Source organism: Thyridium curvatum (assembly GCF_004353045.1).
Source record: "Thyridium curvatum strain D216 chromosome Unknown NODE_3_length_876553_cov_77.224826, whole genome shotgun sequence".
Classification (NCBI taxonomy): Eukaryota; Fungi; Ascomycota; class Sordariomycetes; order Thyridiales; family Thyridiaceae; genus Thyridium; species Thyridium curvatum.
Window position 1 is genome coordinate 567285 of NW_022156758.1, and position 13392 is coordinate 580676.

General features: G+C 58.6%; 5 protein-coding genes across 5 annotated transcripts; 2 read left to right on the top strand and 3 right to left on the bottom strand.

Moving 5' to 3' along the window:
* Positions 1-67: 67 nt before the first annotated feature.
* E0L32_000873 (uncharacterized protein) lies at positions 68-2566 on the bottom strand (the record flags this gene model as incomplete). The annotated part of the gene is made up of 8 exons (XM_031143625.1): positions 68-508; positions 569-884; positions 934-1060; positions 1108-1572; positions 1635-2077; positions 2140-2195; positions 2262-2430; positions 2484-2566. 8 exons carry the CDS (start codon positions 2564-2566, stop codon positions 68-70), a joined length of 2100 nt encoding a protein of 699 aa, XP_030994407.1.
* Positions 2567-3705: 1139 nt separating this feature from the next.
* E0L32_000874 (uncharacterized protein) lies at positions 3706-4222 on the top strand (the record flags this gene model as incomplete). Its single annotated transcript, XM_031143636.1, has 2 exons — positions 3706-3944; positions 4039-4222. The coding sequence occupies 2 exons, from the start codon at positions 3706-3708 to the stop codon at positions 4220-4222; spliced, it is 423 nt and encodes a 140-aa protein (XP_030994408.1).
* Positions 4223-4524: 302 nt separating this feature from the next.
* E0L32_000875 (uncharacterized protein) lies at positions 4525-6297 on the bottom strand (the record flags this gene model as incomplete). Its single annotated transcript, XM_031143647.1, has 1 exon — positions 4525-6297. One exon carries the CDS (start codon positions 6295-6297, stop codon positions 4525-4527), a length of 1773 nt encoding a protein of 590 aa, XP_030994409.1.
* A 1149-nt stretch (positions 6298-7446) lies between these two features.
* E0L32_000876 (uncharacterized protein) lies at positions 7447-11828 on the top strand (the record flags this gene model as incomplete). The annotated part of the gene is made up of 5 exons (XM_031143658.1): positions 7447-8907; positions 9549-10229; positions 10325-10548; positions 10606-11055; positions 11168-11828. The coding sequence occupies 5 exons, from the start codon at positions 7447-7449 to the stop codon at positions 11826-11828; spliced, it is 3477 nt and encodes a 1158-aa protein (XP_030994410.1).
* Positions 11829-11900: 72 nt separating this feature from the next.
* Positions 11901-12801, bottom strand: E0L32_000877 (uncharacterized protein; the record flags this gene model as incomplete). The annotated part of the gene is made up of 2 exons (XM_031143670.1): positions 11901-12069; positions 12212-12801. The coding sequence occupies 2 exons, from the start codon at positions 12799-12801 to the stop codon at positions 11901-11903; spliced, it is 759 nt and encodes a 252-aa protein (XP_030994411.1).
* Between the last annotated feature and the right edge of the window lie 591 nt (positions 12802-13392).

Genomic DNA, 13392 nt, shown 5'->3' on the forward strand with positions numbered 1-13392 from the left:
ACATTGCGTTCAGGACAATGGATGCCTTTGTCGCTAGGTCCAAACGCTAATCTAGCGACCTTCCTGATCACTCTGAGAAATGCGTCGACCATCGCTGGCCAAGGAACGACCAATCGTTTGTCATATCTGCCGAGGTGTCAAAGTACCCGTTGGGCCAGTCGAGTTCTTCAGGCACCGCCAGTGGTTCTAAATTGATATCCCGTGTCTCCATAGCGGCCAAGTCTTGGGATGCGGGTGCAATAGTTTGCGGGACAAAGTTCACAGCCGAATCGGAGGCTTCGGGGCGGTCTCGCGGAGTCGAGCTCGCCGTGGTAGAAGAGACCACCATCCCCTGTTTACTGGAGAGTGCCGCGTAGTCAAACAACTTGGCCATCAGGTCAATGTCCTCCTGCTCCACATTCACGTCCGAGAGCTCCTCGGAGGGTATTGCCCCATCGTATTCGCCGTCTCCGTAGCTGATGGTCCGGCGGCGGTGGAGGCGGAGCGAGATCTCATCCAGAACGCTCAGCTGCGATATGTCAGAACAGATCGATCTCCGTTACAACACTGCCCCCATGCCACGACTTACACTATTCCTCATATTGGGCCATATCTTGGCCATCCTTTGGAGATAGGCATGCGCCTTGTCGTACTTGCGGCGGGCGGCATTTGCAACTTTTGGGTTGTCGTTGATAGTGTGCTCCAGCTGGATGCTGGCTGCCAGTGCAACAAGGTAGCCCATGAAGGGATCGTACACACTCATACCCGCTCCTTCCATCTCAATGATATGCCGTATCACCCAGCTCGAGTGGATCATGGAATGCTGATGCGACTTTTGCAAGGTTGTGAGAGGCACTTGGTTGTGCCGGTGACGGGTCTTCATGAACAGGACGAAGGGATGATGACTGGGATGGTCAGCATCGGGCTCAGAATCGCGACGGAGGTTGCACTTACAGGAGACATCGCGTAGCTGAATATAGTATCTGAAGAACCACCCAGGCAGAAAAGTAGGGGCGTAGATGAGGCTCATCCACAACCCGGCGAGGCGACCCAACCTTGGTGTAGCGGTGCGGGTGAGCTTCTGCTTCGGGGTCAGTGACGTCCCCATGCTAGGTTTAATCCACTCACTCATCTCGACCTCCATCAAACGGGTCTCGATGGTCGCCTGTGCAGAGTCGTTCCTCCAGAAGGGAACAGGGGTAGAGGAACCCTCGTCGAAAACGTCCATGAGGGCGGTATGCCATACATCAAGGAGTGCGATACTGCAAGCAACGACGTCAAAGGCCCCGGTCTGCAATACGCCCCCACGCGAGATTGGCAACGTGATGTCCCTAGAGCCAGAAGAGCCTTCGGGGTGCGGGGCAGAGCATTGCGGCAGGAAGAGCTGAAATGAGGTTGCCGGGACGCAGGAAGATCTCACACCCGCGCCCGTGAAAATACGATCCATCATAAACAGCGTCCACACGACCGAACGCCAGCCGAGCGACAGGCGATCTTCTAACAATTCGGTATCTTCTTTACCAAGTAGACCCCGTGTCTGAGCGAGCCTCAACCCAAGAGCGACCTGAGCTTGGGCTCGATGCGGTTTGCCGGCTACAGACCAATTTAGTACATGACAAGATAGGAACGCTCGTGGAATGGGATCCGAGACTTACTGGCAAAATCAACCTGGGCCAGTAAGCAGAGCGCCTGGAAGTAAGCCAAATCAAACTCGAATTTGGAATATTGGGCTGTCAAGAGGTTCCAGGCCGCTTCTGCCAACGCTTCACAGGTCTCGGCAACGGCCTCTCTTGTGTGGAAGAACGAGTTTTGACAGGTACGCAAGCTGAGAGCGAGCAAAGGGAACAACACGAGTTTCGGGTACTCAGCCCTCAAAACTTGCGGGTTGTCGCTCGCTTCCGATAAAAGGGGGTAAGGCTGGTTGTAGAAATGCCGGAAGTAGAGTAAAACACCTTCTTCTTGGATCTCGTCAGGGATATCGAGTTCGCTTGTGGTCCTGGGGAGAGTGCTAGAGGGAGAAATTGAGCTGAGGGAAGATGTCTCATCTACGCGACGCGGACCTCCTTCTCCATCTCTCAAGCTCACAATGCCTCTGGCTCTGGTCAAAGGAGGTCAGTGCAGCCCCTGGAATAATCCGGATACATGAAGTCTCAAACTCACCCCAAAGCCTGTGCCAACTCGCAAAGTCTGTTCTCGACTGCGTTGAGTCGGTTCGCCTATAAAACGCTCAGAAACGAATCGGGAACATGTGTAGCCTGCGCTCTCGGCACCCATCTACTTACCTCGGATGATGGCCTCTGCGCAAAGGCGAATGGTGAGCGAGACTTGCGGCCTCGACCTCGCACCCCTCTGTTCGGAGTCGCCCCTGTCAGGGAATAGATGCATCGCTGCCTGAGACGCGAGCAGAGTGAGCACCGCGGCTTCTCGCCTGAGCACCGCGACTTCTTGCGCCTACCAAGCGTTAGAGCATGGTTGTTCCTTGCGGCGGTGAGTGAGAAACTTACCGGCAGTTCTCACAGGCCTGACTGGCCCGCTTGATGGGCTCGACGAAATAGTCATCGGCAGGCGAGGGCAGATCATCCGCCATGATGGACCGGCAGTCGACGCTCGACCAGCAGGTCACTTACATAGAGTGTCAGCCGCAAAGGCGAGGTCGTGCATACGAAACTACTCAAACTTTACCCGACAGCGAGGGAGAGCCGCGGTGATGACACCCAGTGCCCTCTTCCAACAGCTTGGCAGTCACGGGGCTTGACTGCTGTTGGACTAGTAAGGACTAGTATCAGTATCTCTGTGACTGACGCTTAACATAATAGACGGCACACTTTAGACGAGTGTTGAGTAATAGATAACTCCTGTCACACTACACATCGAGACTTCGCTAATCGAGAGGCACAGCACCCCTCATTTCTGGGGCCTCCCCCCCATTCTTCCCCAGCCTCGACTCGCCTTATCTTTTCCGCCACTTTCAGAGCTGATAGCAGTGCGGCACACGGAACACGGAACACGGAACACGGAACACGGGCGCCCATGGCCCACCGAGTGGCCCACCCAACGGAGGACGGAAGACGGAAAACCAGTATCTACATTACCAAAAGGACCCAAGATGGTGCTAGTATGATTGGTTTATCTAAAGAAGGTTTCTTTCTGTTGTTATCCCGTGTTGTGGTTGGAACGGGCGGGGGATCATGCCTTTCTTAGCTATCTCTCTTGGACACGAACCAATCACCAACTCCCTGAGTGCAAGACCACGGTTGTACGGTATTGCAAGAGCGAATATCCAAGGGACCTCTTCCATGATACTACTTGAGGACATCGACTCACCAGTCGGCTTGGGGCTACGAAGAGAAGACGCCGTGCATGCGCACCTCACCGGTTTTAGCGCGGGCCCGGAAGTGCGGGGAACCGGATCCAATTAGTAGATGTGAATTTACTATCGATGAATGTATGGGCGCGATGCGGTCAAAAGCCAGCAGAATTCACAATTGTGAAACAAACCGCACTACTAGGCAGCAATGAGATAGGCTTTACAGTAGCTAATCAAGACTCTCCAATGGCTGTGAGCGACGTCATCATCGGAGGTCAACTCGGCCGTATCGGAGTACTAGTACTAGATAGGGTCCCCTGAATACACAAAACACCGACCACAGCTCCCCATTCCTCTTCAATGTTGTCGACAATTGCGTATCCTTCCTTGGATCAATCGTGCACCGTTCCCGATCAAAGATGGCCGAGAAACCCCTCAAATCCACCTGCCACTGCGGCGCCGTCACCGTGATACTGCCTCATGTGCCAAAGGAAATCAACGAGTGCCAATGCACAATCTGCCGCCGCTACGCCGCGGCCTGGGCGTACTACAAGGTGGACGAGGTGCAATTCGACTTGAGGCCCGGCGCCAAGCTCTCTCAGTATGTCTGGGGAGACAAAGAGAGAGCCTTCAATTTCTGTGCGAACTGCGGATGCGTGTAAGTCCTTCCCCGCGAGCAAATTGACTCGCTCAGGTCGGTCTGTGGATGACTTGGTTTGAACTGGGCTCTTTTAAACTGACTTGGTTGTTAGATGCTATCACTGGCCTTTTGAGGAAAAGAACCCAGATGGCAGCACGGCCAACTTTGGCGTCAACACGAGGAACATGGATCCCATGGACATCCTGCACGTCAGCCGACTGATCGACAGGTCCTGGCTGTTCCAGCCGGTCAACAACCCAGCCATGGCGCATGAGCAGGACCGGGCCACCTACTGAAGGCGGAGTGGGAGAAGACTTTAAGTCCTACAACTTCAAGACCGTAGATTATCAAAAAAGTCACAGCTGGGAAGACCTCTGCTCAATGTGACACAGAGCAATCCAAGCTCGTACAAATCATATACATTGAATACAGTACTAGGTCTATCAATGCCCAACCCATTCAATCGTAACATCCAAAAGGACGCAATCCAAAACGCCGTAACCGCCCTTCCCCCAATATATGCAAAACTAAATGAATGTCTCTCTCTCTCGCGGGTATATTTCCCACTTTCCCACACAAGATATATCCCCACCCCCGCTTAAATGTCCAACATGCTCTTGACCTGCTGCGGCGGGCCCTGCAGCGAGCCCGTGGTCCCGGTACTCGTGCTCCGCTCCGCCGTGCCGGGCCTCCTGCCGCCGGCGCCTCCGGACCCGGCAGAAGTCGTCGTCCTGCCGCGGTCCTGGTACGGCGGCGGCGCGGGCCCGTCCTCGGAGATGAACGCCTCCCTCTCGCGCCTCCTCGCCGCGACCGCCGCGTCCGAGGTGCCGTCGTCCGGAGGGCCGTCGGGGAACAGCATGCTGGCCGCGACCTGCATCGTGCGCTCGTGGCGGCGGCGGTCCGACTTGCCGGCGTAGGCCGTGGCGAGGGCGACCTTGCGCGTCGTCGAGGACGCGCCGCTGGCCGTGGACGCGGCGTAGTTGCGGTTGGGCACCATGTCGTCCATCTCGGTGCCGTCCTCCTGGTGGCGGGCGACCTGCTCGGCGTAGCGGGCCTGCGCGTCGAGCCCGCGGTCGATGTTGCGGGCCGTGGCGCGCCCGCCGCCGACCTCGGCGACGTTGCGCGCGATGCGGTCGCGCATGTGCATCTCGGAGCCGAAGACCTCGCCGTTGACGCGGCGCCACCAGGCGGGCTTGTGCACGATGCCCAGCTCGCGGTCGAGCTGCTGGCCGCGCACGCGGCGCTGGCGGATGAGCTCGCGGTCCTCGTTGGGGTGGAGCCACCCGTACAAAAAGATCTGGGTGGCGAGGATGAGCAGGGCCGGCAGGTAGCCGCCGGCGAACATGGCGGCGTTGTTGGTGTGCAGCTTGAGCGGGGACCACTGGAACTTCCAGGCGGAGAGGGCCTGGTAGGCCACGATGGCCAGGGCCAGCGGGACGATGATCTTGAAGCGCAGCGGCGTGAAGCGGATGATGCCGAGGAAGCGGTTCCAGAGGCCGCGGTTGCGGGGCTGGTAGTGCTTGATGGAGTGCCACAGCGAGACGCAGACGGAGAGCCAGCAGACGAGCAGGCAGAAGGCGGCGACCTTGAAGCGGGTGTCGGTGGCGGTGGGCTCGGCGACGAGGCGGGCCTGGTCGTCGTCGCGCTGCATCTCGATGTTGCCCCAGTTGCGGGGCACGATCATGAAGAAGTTGAGCCAGAGCCAGAGGTAGAACCACAGGGGCAGCCAGAACTCGAACTGGCCGCGGCGGTCGTCCTGGGGCAGCACGAAGGGGTTGGGGTCGATGAACTGGCGCTCCATCCAGCTGCCCCAGTGGCGCACGGCCTCCCAGACGACGGCCATGGCGCACATCTGCATGATGAACCAGAAGAAGACGTTGAGGACGATGGGCAGCTCGGGCAGGTAGTAGCGGTCGACGTCGACGTTGGTGAAGAGGCTGATGAGGGCCATGGCCGAGGTCAGGATGCCCCAGTACCACTGCCACCGGCGGCCGATGGGGTAGAAGCGCTTCTCGGCCGGCAGCAGGAGGCGGCCGTGCTTGGCGAGGGAGACGAGCACGCCGAGGAGGCACAGGGCGAAGGCGACGGCGAAGCCGAGCCCGATCTTGGCGCGGGGGCCGATGGGCTGGATGGCGGTCCAGCACCACGTCGCGTTGATGAAGGTGCCGTTGGGGTAGAGGAGCTTCGGGGTGTAGGGCTCGAAGACGAGCATGCACCAGGACTGGTTGGACAAGGTGCCGTTGGAGTAGAGAGTGTAGTTCCAGTGGTCGAGGGTGGTTTTGTTGAAGTGGATGTCACCAAAGGCAACGTCGGTGGCGTTGTCGCCGCCGGGGAACTGGATCAGCTCCCGGACATCGAGGATCGTGCCCATTGTGAGTCGCAACAATGGGCTGGCCTTGGCCTCCCTCTCGTATTAGATGTGTATGTATGCGTATGTATGCTGTATGCAGGAGAGGAGAGGTGAGGTCGGAGCTCGACTGTTGAGACGGGCCCGGATGTAGCGGATGGGATTCGATCGAATCGGCCGGGACGTGGAGAACTCTGTGTCGAGTGCGCTGCGCGGGGGATGTTCAACAGGATCCGGAACACACCATTGCGGTCGCTGTCAACCTTGTTGTCCAATTCCACGACGAGGACACACAATTGCAAATCCGTCGCAGAGAGGAGAAGAGAAAACAGACGGTCGACAGAAGAGACGGCAGGTCGGCAGAAAAAGATAGTTAACTATCGGCAGCGGAAGAGGCGGGCCACACAGACGCAGAGGCAAAGAATGGAGCTGGGGTGCGCCTTTTGGGCTGGTTTTGGGGTGGGGAATGCGCGTGCTAGCCTGCCGTAAGCTCCGGGAGCGCCAGGCGAATCACCATAATCACCACCCAAAAAAGGATTTTAATCACTCAAGACTCTGGGTAGAATGTAGAGGTGCTGACTGGACACCACAACAAGAGGGCACACATTCGCCTCCATTGATCCCTCGCCCTCCCGATGCCAACATCAGGTACAAACGCGAATGCCGTGATTCGTCCGAACTAAAAAACAGTTGTTTTTGTTTCACTGTACTTGTTTGACGGTACCTTGGTTGAATCAATCCTCAATATATCCAACTATCCATCTATGAACTGATTGATCTCGCAGGTTGAGGCTGCATCCGGGGAAGAGACAACGGACCATGATGGATTGATCGTATCGCCGTATCGCCGTATCGCCCTCCAATCCCAGCCTAACCAGCATTGTTTTTTTCCCTGATGATCTCATTTTTCGCATTCCTCGGGTACCCTTGTCCAAGCAGCCAACCTTGAAGTAGGCAAATCGCAATTGGAAATCCTTGTCGGGTGGTGTGGGGCCTGGGAATCCCCGGCGCAGCCCAGTAAAAGCCCCCACCATTTTAGGGCCCTCTCAGTGGTCACAGAGCTCCAAAGCCACAGGACACCTCAACGTCGCCTTTTAGCTTGACCAGCGGACAACACCATCACAGGATTGTTCATGAAAGAGGCGCGAGCTCACCCCGAGCTCCCCACTCACCATGGCATCTGCTCCCGCCTCCCCCATCGCGGCTCCCGCCAACATCAAGACCGCCAATGACGACGACGAGGTCTCCTACATCGACTACGAGACCTTCCTCGACCCGGCCTTCAGCCCCTCCTCCTTCGCCAACACCCTCGTCCTGGCCACGAACAACGCCAACGACAGCCCCCTCGACCTCTCCACGCCGCTGTCCCGAGTCCTCTTTGACATCCAAGAGATCGACTCGCACATCGATGCCCTGACGACACGCTCCGCCATCCCTCTCCTCACACACACCAAGAACCAGAACGATGCCAGCGCCCGCATCGTCAACGAGATCGACGCTCAACTCAAGTCGCTCAATGACAGCTACAAACAGCTAGAGAAGGAGGTCGTACAGAAGCATGCAGAGGCAGACGAGGTCCGGCAGGTTGCTTCCCGCTTGTGGGAGACCCTGCGCCTCGGTCGATCTGTCGGCCGCTGTCTGCAGCTGGGCCGCCAGCTCGAGGTGCAGCACGCCGAGCTCGCCGCCCCGACCACTTCAGGATCCAGCACGGGTGCGAACAGGAAGGAAGACCACCGAGCCCTCGTACGCTGTGCCCACACCATCCTCTCCCTCCGCGAGATCCTAGAGCACAAGGCCCCGGGCCAAGAGGGCCACGGGCTGGAGAAGGTCGACGCCATCCGCAGCCTACAGACCTCGGTCGTCTTGCCCATCGAGCGCTCCGTGCGCGAGGCCGCCGAGCGCATCGTCCGCGAGTTCTCCATGGGCTCGGGCGCCACCTTCGCCCAGACCGAGGACGCGCGCGCGCGCACCACGTCGGCCCTGGTCGCGCTGTACCTCGTCTCGCCGACGGCCCTCCAAAAGGGCGAGCGGTGGGCGCCGCAGGCGATGCTGCACGCGCTCGAGGTGTACCTGCGCTCGGCGCTGCAGAGCAGCATCGCCAGCCTGGCGCGGGCCCTCGCCGCGCTGCCGGGGCTCGACCGCGCGCTGGCCGAGGTCAGCGCCCGGTGCCAGAACATCATGGCCCTCGAGCTCATCCTCGAGTCCACGCGGGCGCCCGCGCACCCGCTGCTGCGCCAGCCGCCGCCGCCGTCGTCGTCCCTGTCCTCCGCCACGTCGTCGTCGTCGACGACGACGGGCACTGCCGGCGGCGGCAACCTGCTGCAGCCGCTGCTGGCGTACCTCGAGACCGGCTCGCTGGCCTCGTACTTCTGGCGCACCCTCGCCAGCAGCCTGTCGACCCGGGTCCAGGAGATCGTCAACCGCGGCGGCGTGTCGGCGCGCACGCTGCGGACCAACAAGGCCGCCGTCGGCGAGGCGATCCGCGAGTGCGTCCTGCGCGGCACGCGGCCGCCGGGCGCGATGGCCGCCGGGGCCAAGAAGGGCAGGGCGGGCAAGGGCGATGGGGAGCAGGGCGGCGGCGGTGGTGGGAACGGCGGGTGGGACCGGGAAGTCGCGGTCATGGTTGGCAGCGTTGTGGGCAACCTCGGGCGGTAGGCACATACCTAAGGTAGGTAGGTAGGTACAAGTACCTAGGCTAGGTAGGTAGATCTCAAGAGACGAGCAGGACAAATAGACTTGCTGGAAAGCAGCTACCTACTATTGATTCATTGACCGATCAGTTGATCTCGGGACTTCCCCGCGGGCCACGGGTCCTGCTTGCCTTTCTTCAGACTGTTATCCAAAAACATCCGCCAGACGGAAGGAGGGTCTAGGCCTCCATTCGAGACACGACAAACCTCCATCTGCAATTCAATGATTTCTCCTCCCACCATCGAGGTTTGGTGATCTCTTCCAAGACGCCTCGTTTTTTTTTTTTTTTTTGGGTCGTTTACTGACATTCTATCATCACACCTCTAACTGCAGTCTTTACATTTACAGGCGGTCTTCACGCGTATATCATACGTCAAAGATGGCGGCACATATCATCCCTCTGATTCCAGGCTTGGCGCATCAGCACGGCTTCCTCCCGCCCTGCAACACGTGTCTGTACCACTTTGTATGCATCCCATCCCCGTCTTGCCTTTCCTACGAGTGGGTGGCGAATAATGCTAACGATGGCCCGGGGCTGCAAGGAACCCTGCGATAGACATCTGCCGTACTGCAACAATTGCAAGACTCGCTGGCGTGTCTGCGACCGCGACCCGAAGCAATGCCCACCCGGCATCACAGCTGCTGGTGTATTGCTTGGTCTGAACGATGGGCAGGTCTTGCCACCGAGGCCCAGGCCCTTTCTTACCTTTCCGAGGCGCCCAGCTGTCCCGCCCGACTTGCTGTCTCTGAACCGGGAGCTGTGCCTGGGCAGAGTGCAGTTGTGCGTCGCTGACTTCTTCGACTACGAGCAAAGGGACTACTTCTTCGGGGTCATGACTGACCGCGTCCAAGCGCCTACGCAAGAGGGCCCCGGCGCGTGGATGCTGCCGCCATTCGTCGGGCCTTTAGCACCTTTGATGATACCGGAGAAATGTGTAATCGACAGCATCTTTGAAGAGTACCGGTCCTCGGCCTTGACAACCTTGTTCCCTGTCGTCGACCCAGCAATCTTCCGGAACACCATAGTCCTGGCTAGCGCGTTGCCGCTGCCTGAGAACCTCGCTGTAGTGATTGTAGCTTCTTTCATATGCTTCATGTCGTCGCTCCGACCCCAGGTCCTGGCGTTGCTCCGACCCGAACTTACCCCAAACCCGGTTCAAGAAGTAGGGGAGATAGTGATGTTGGCCAGGCACGTCGAGAGACTCCTTCCTGATTTTATCACAAAGAGCCCCTCGGTCGACGCGCTGCAGGCTGCCGTGATGATGGTAAGCCTTGGGTGTGATTCGGACTGTGCATGTTGCCGGGCCGGGTCCGCGGGCTTCAGGATACAGGCAATTTTGCTGACTTGGTGAGACATCAGGCACTATACTGGGACTTCAAGGGCAGACTATTGCACGCCTCGCGCTATCTCCAGCTAGCCACCGACTGCATGGCCAAGCTCCTCCGAGAACGGCGCAACTTCCAGCCGGGCCATCCCGCGCGGCTCTTCACGCTGTGCTGGTTCTGCGATGCGCATTTCGCCTTGCGCATCGGCTACGGGACCTCGTTCCCCCACGGGCTTTGGGCAAATGTCCCAGAGCACAAGTACGACACCCTGTGGTTGACGCCCATAGCCTGGCCCAGCGCGGACTAGAACGACAGCCCGGGCTGGCTGGCGGTCCAGCCCAGCCACGTGGACCTCACGACCCTCAAGGTCCGAGTGCTCAACACGTTGTACTTTGGTGAGTCCGAGCGCCAGACGGTCCTGTTCGAGCGGAGGGAGCAGGTGATCGATTGCCTCGCCCAGCTCAGGCACTGGCAGCGCGCGACCGCCGTCAAGGCGCCCGACGAGTCGGACCCGCCCAAGCAGCATGACTTCCCCACCGGGGCGTGCCTCGACTTCGGCACGCTAGCCATCTTCACCAAGATCGAGGGCCTGTTCCTTGAGTCGGTGATACACTACGCCCTCGCCAGTTGGGAGCCGATCGACGGCCTGACGCAGAAGGAGAAGGGGTATATCTTTTCGAGCTCGGATGCGACGATCAATTCGTGCCGCGAGATGATTGCGTATTTGTGCTGTCGATCGGACGAGTTGCGCGGGGAGCCGTACTGGTAAGTTTTCATTGTTCCTGTGCCCTCTCTTTTCACTCTTGATGTCCGTCGGGAAAGGGGCTCTTATCTAACTCGGGTCTCTGCGCGTGCGCGCGTGCGTGTCTTGGGCCAGGTCTTTCGTTTTCTATGTTGCCTGGGCCGGCCTGGTCATGTTCTACAGCACCTTGAGCGCGCCTGACTTACAGACGGCGAGGAAGGACCTGGACATCCTGCGCGAGGTGCCGGGCCTCCTCATCGGCATGTACCGCAACCAGCCTTTCGCCGGCCCCAACTTCAACCAGGCGCAGATGATCCACGGGGTGCAGGAGGGCCTGTTCCGGCTGGCGAGAAAATATGTCGAGATGCGGGCCCAGGGCGAGCTATTGAAGATAGGAGCGGGAGGTCAGGACGGAGGGAACGTTCAGGACGGAGGAGGACCGTCGGGGCTTCCGAACACGATAGTTGCGGAGGGTGTCCCAGATGCCCCAGATGCCCCGAATCTACGCGGAGGGGCTGCCCAAGATACGGATGTGGAGGATGGACAAGAGGTGGATACGGAATTCGATCCAGACGCCAGTTTCGACGGTGGTTCAGACGTCGACCCCGACACCAGTTTCGACTTTGGTGCAGACGTCGTCATTGGAGAGGGTGGCCCAGACATCAATCTGGACCTTGACCCGAACGTCAATCTGCAGTTCAACCCAAATGTCATTGGAGAGGGTGGCCAAAATGTTCATGGAGAGTCTGAGACCGATAAAGAGTCTGGCCAAGCGGGCATAGGTTTTAATGGATAAAAGGAGAGACACAGAGATTAGCCTTGCAGAGATCCAAACATGATTTTGTATGTTCCTCCCTGACTGCCCATCTCAAGCATATGCCTTCTTGACGGACTCGCGCTCGTTCAGGCGCTCGTTCCAGGCCATGTAGTTGGGGTACTTGTTTGCGATGTCGTACTTGTCCCAGAGCCCTTCCTTGAGGAACGGCATGTAGCCGATGACGCGGTTCCAGGGGATGAAAACCAAGTCGGCATATGTGCTATTTGGATTTGGTTGGCGGTCGTGTCAGTTTTGGAGCTCGTGAACGGAGAGATTTGGGATGGACCTGGACTGCCTCCTGCACCGCGAAATGAAGACCGACCTTGCAAGAACTGAGGAGAAAAAGAGAAACGTAGACTCACAACTTGTCGCCGACGAGGTACTCCTTGCCCTTGAGCAGCCCGTCCAGCACGCCGATCACCCGCACGATCTGCTCGTTGTAGCGCTCCTTGGCCACCGCGTTGGCCGGGTCGTTCTTGTGGAACCAGATCGACTGGCCGTAGTAGGGGCCCTGGCCCGACATCTGGAAGTGCAGGAACTGCTTGAGGCGCCACTTGTCCGCGCCGCCGCCCTCGTCGGACGCCGTCAGCTTGCGGCCCCGGCCGTACGTGTCGACGAGGTACTCGACGATGGCGCCCGACTCCCAGAGCACCAGGTCGCCGTTGTTGGGGTCGCGGATGGCCGGGATGCGGCCGTTGGGGTTGATCTCCGATGTGAACCACTCTGCCTTTGGGTCCGGGACGGGGACCTTCTCGTAGGGCAGGGAGAGCTCTTCTAGGGCTATGATCACCTTGTAGGGGTTTGGACCGCCGCCCTCTGTTTTTGGTGGGGTGAGGGGGAGAATTGTTAGTGAGAGGACTTGAGGTGGTGTTTCGGAGGTCCGGGGTGGGTGAGCGGACGGGTGGGTGGACTCACCGTGGACGTAGGCGATGATGGGTTTGAGATCTGACATTTTTGGTGCTATGGGGTTTCGAGACGGTGTAGATGTTTTCACTGATACTGGAGAGGGCAAGAGTGAGGTCAAATGGTTTGTTTGATGTGTGATTGCGGTGATGCATCGTCCGTCGGTGTTGTTCATATATACATACATACCCGCATCCACGGACTATCGGCAAAATCCCCACCTACGGTGAACAAACGGGACAAGACGCAGTCCGGTGAAACTCTAAGAAGCTCGCACGGCCGTGCTGATTAATTAGTGACATTATCACACTGCCAAAGTTTGCTTCCTCGGGCCGTCAAAACTATCTGGCTGTTATCGCAGGAGGCCCGGCGGGTGTCACCAAGCCCCGTTAAACTACTACATGTGCCGGCCCGCTGCTTGGGGGGGTTGTGTGTGTGTGTATTGATGCTCTGACTAATGACCGGCCTAACTTTCTCCGATGGTTTGGTAAGAAGCGGTGTGTTGACGGTTGATTGTTGTGGAGAAGTCGATGGCTCCACTGTGCTGTCTTCGTTCATTGCCGCATTGACTTCTGTCTGGCAACAAGCCAATCCGGTTCGCGGATTCGCGGAAGCCCAACTCGGAACTGTCAAGTTTCGG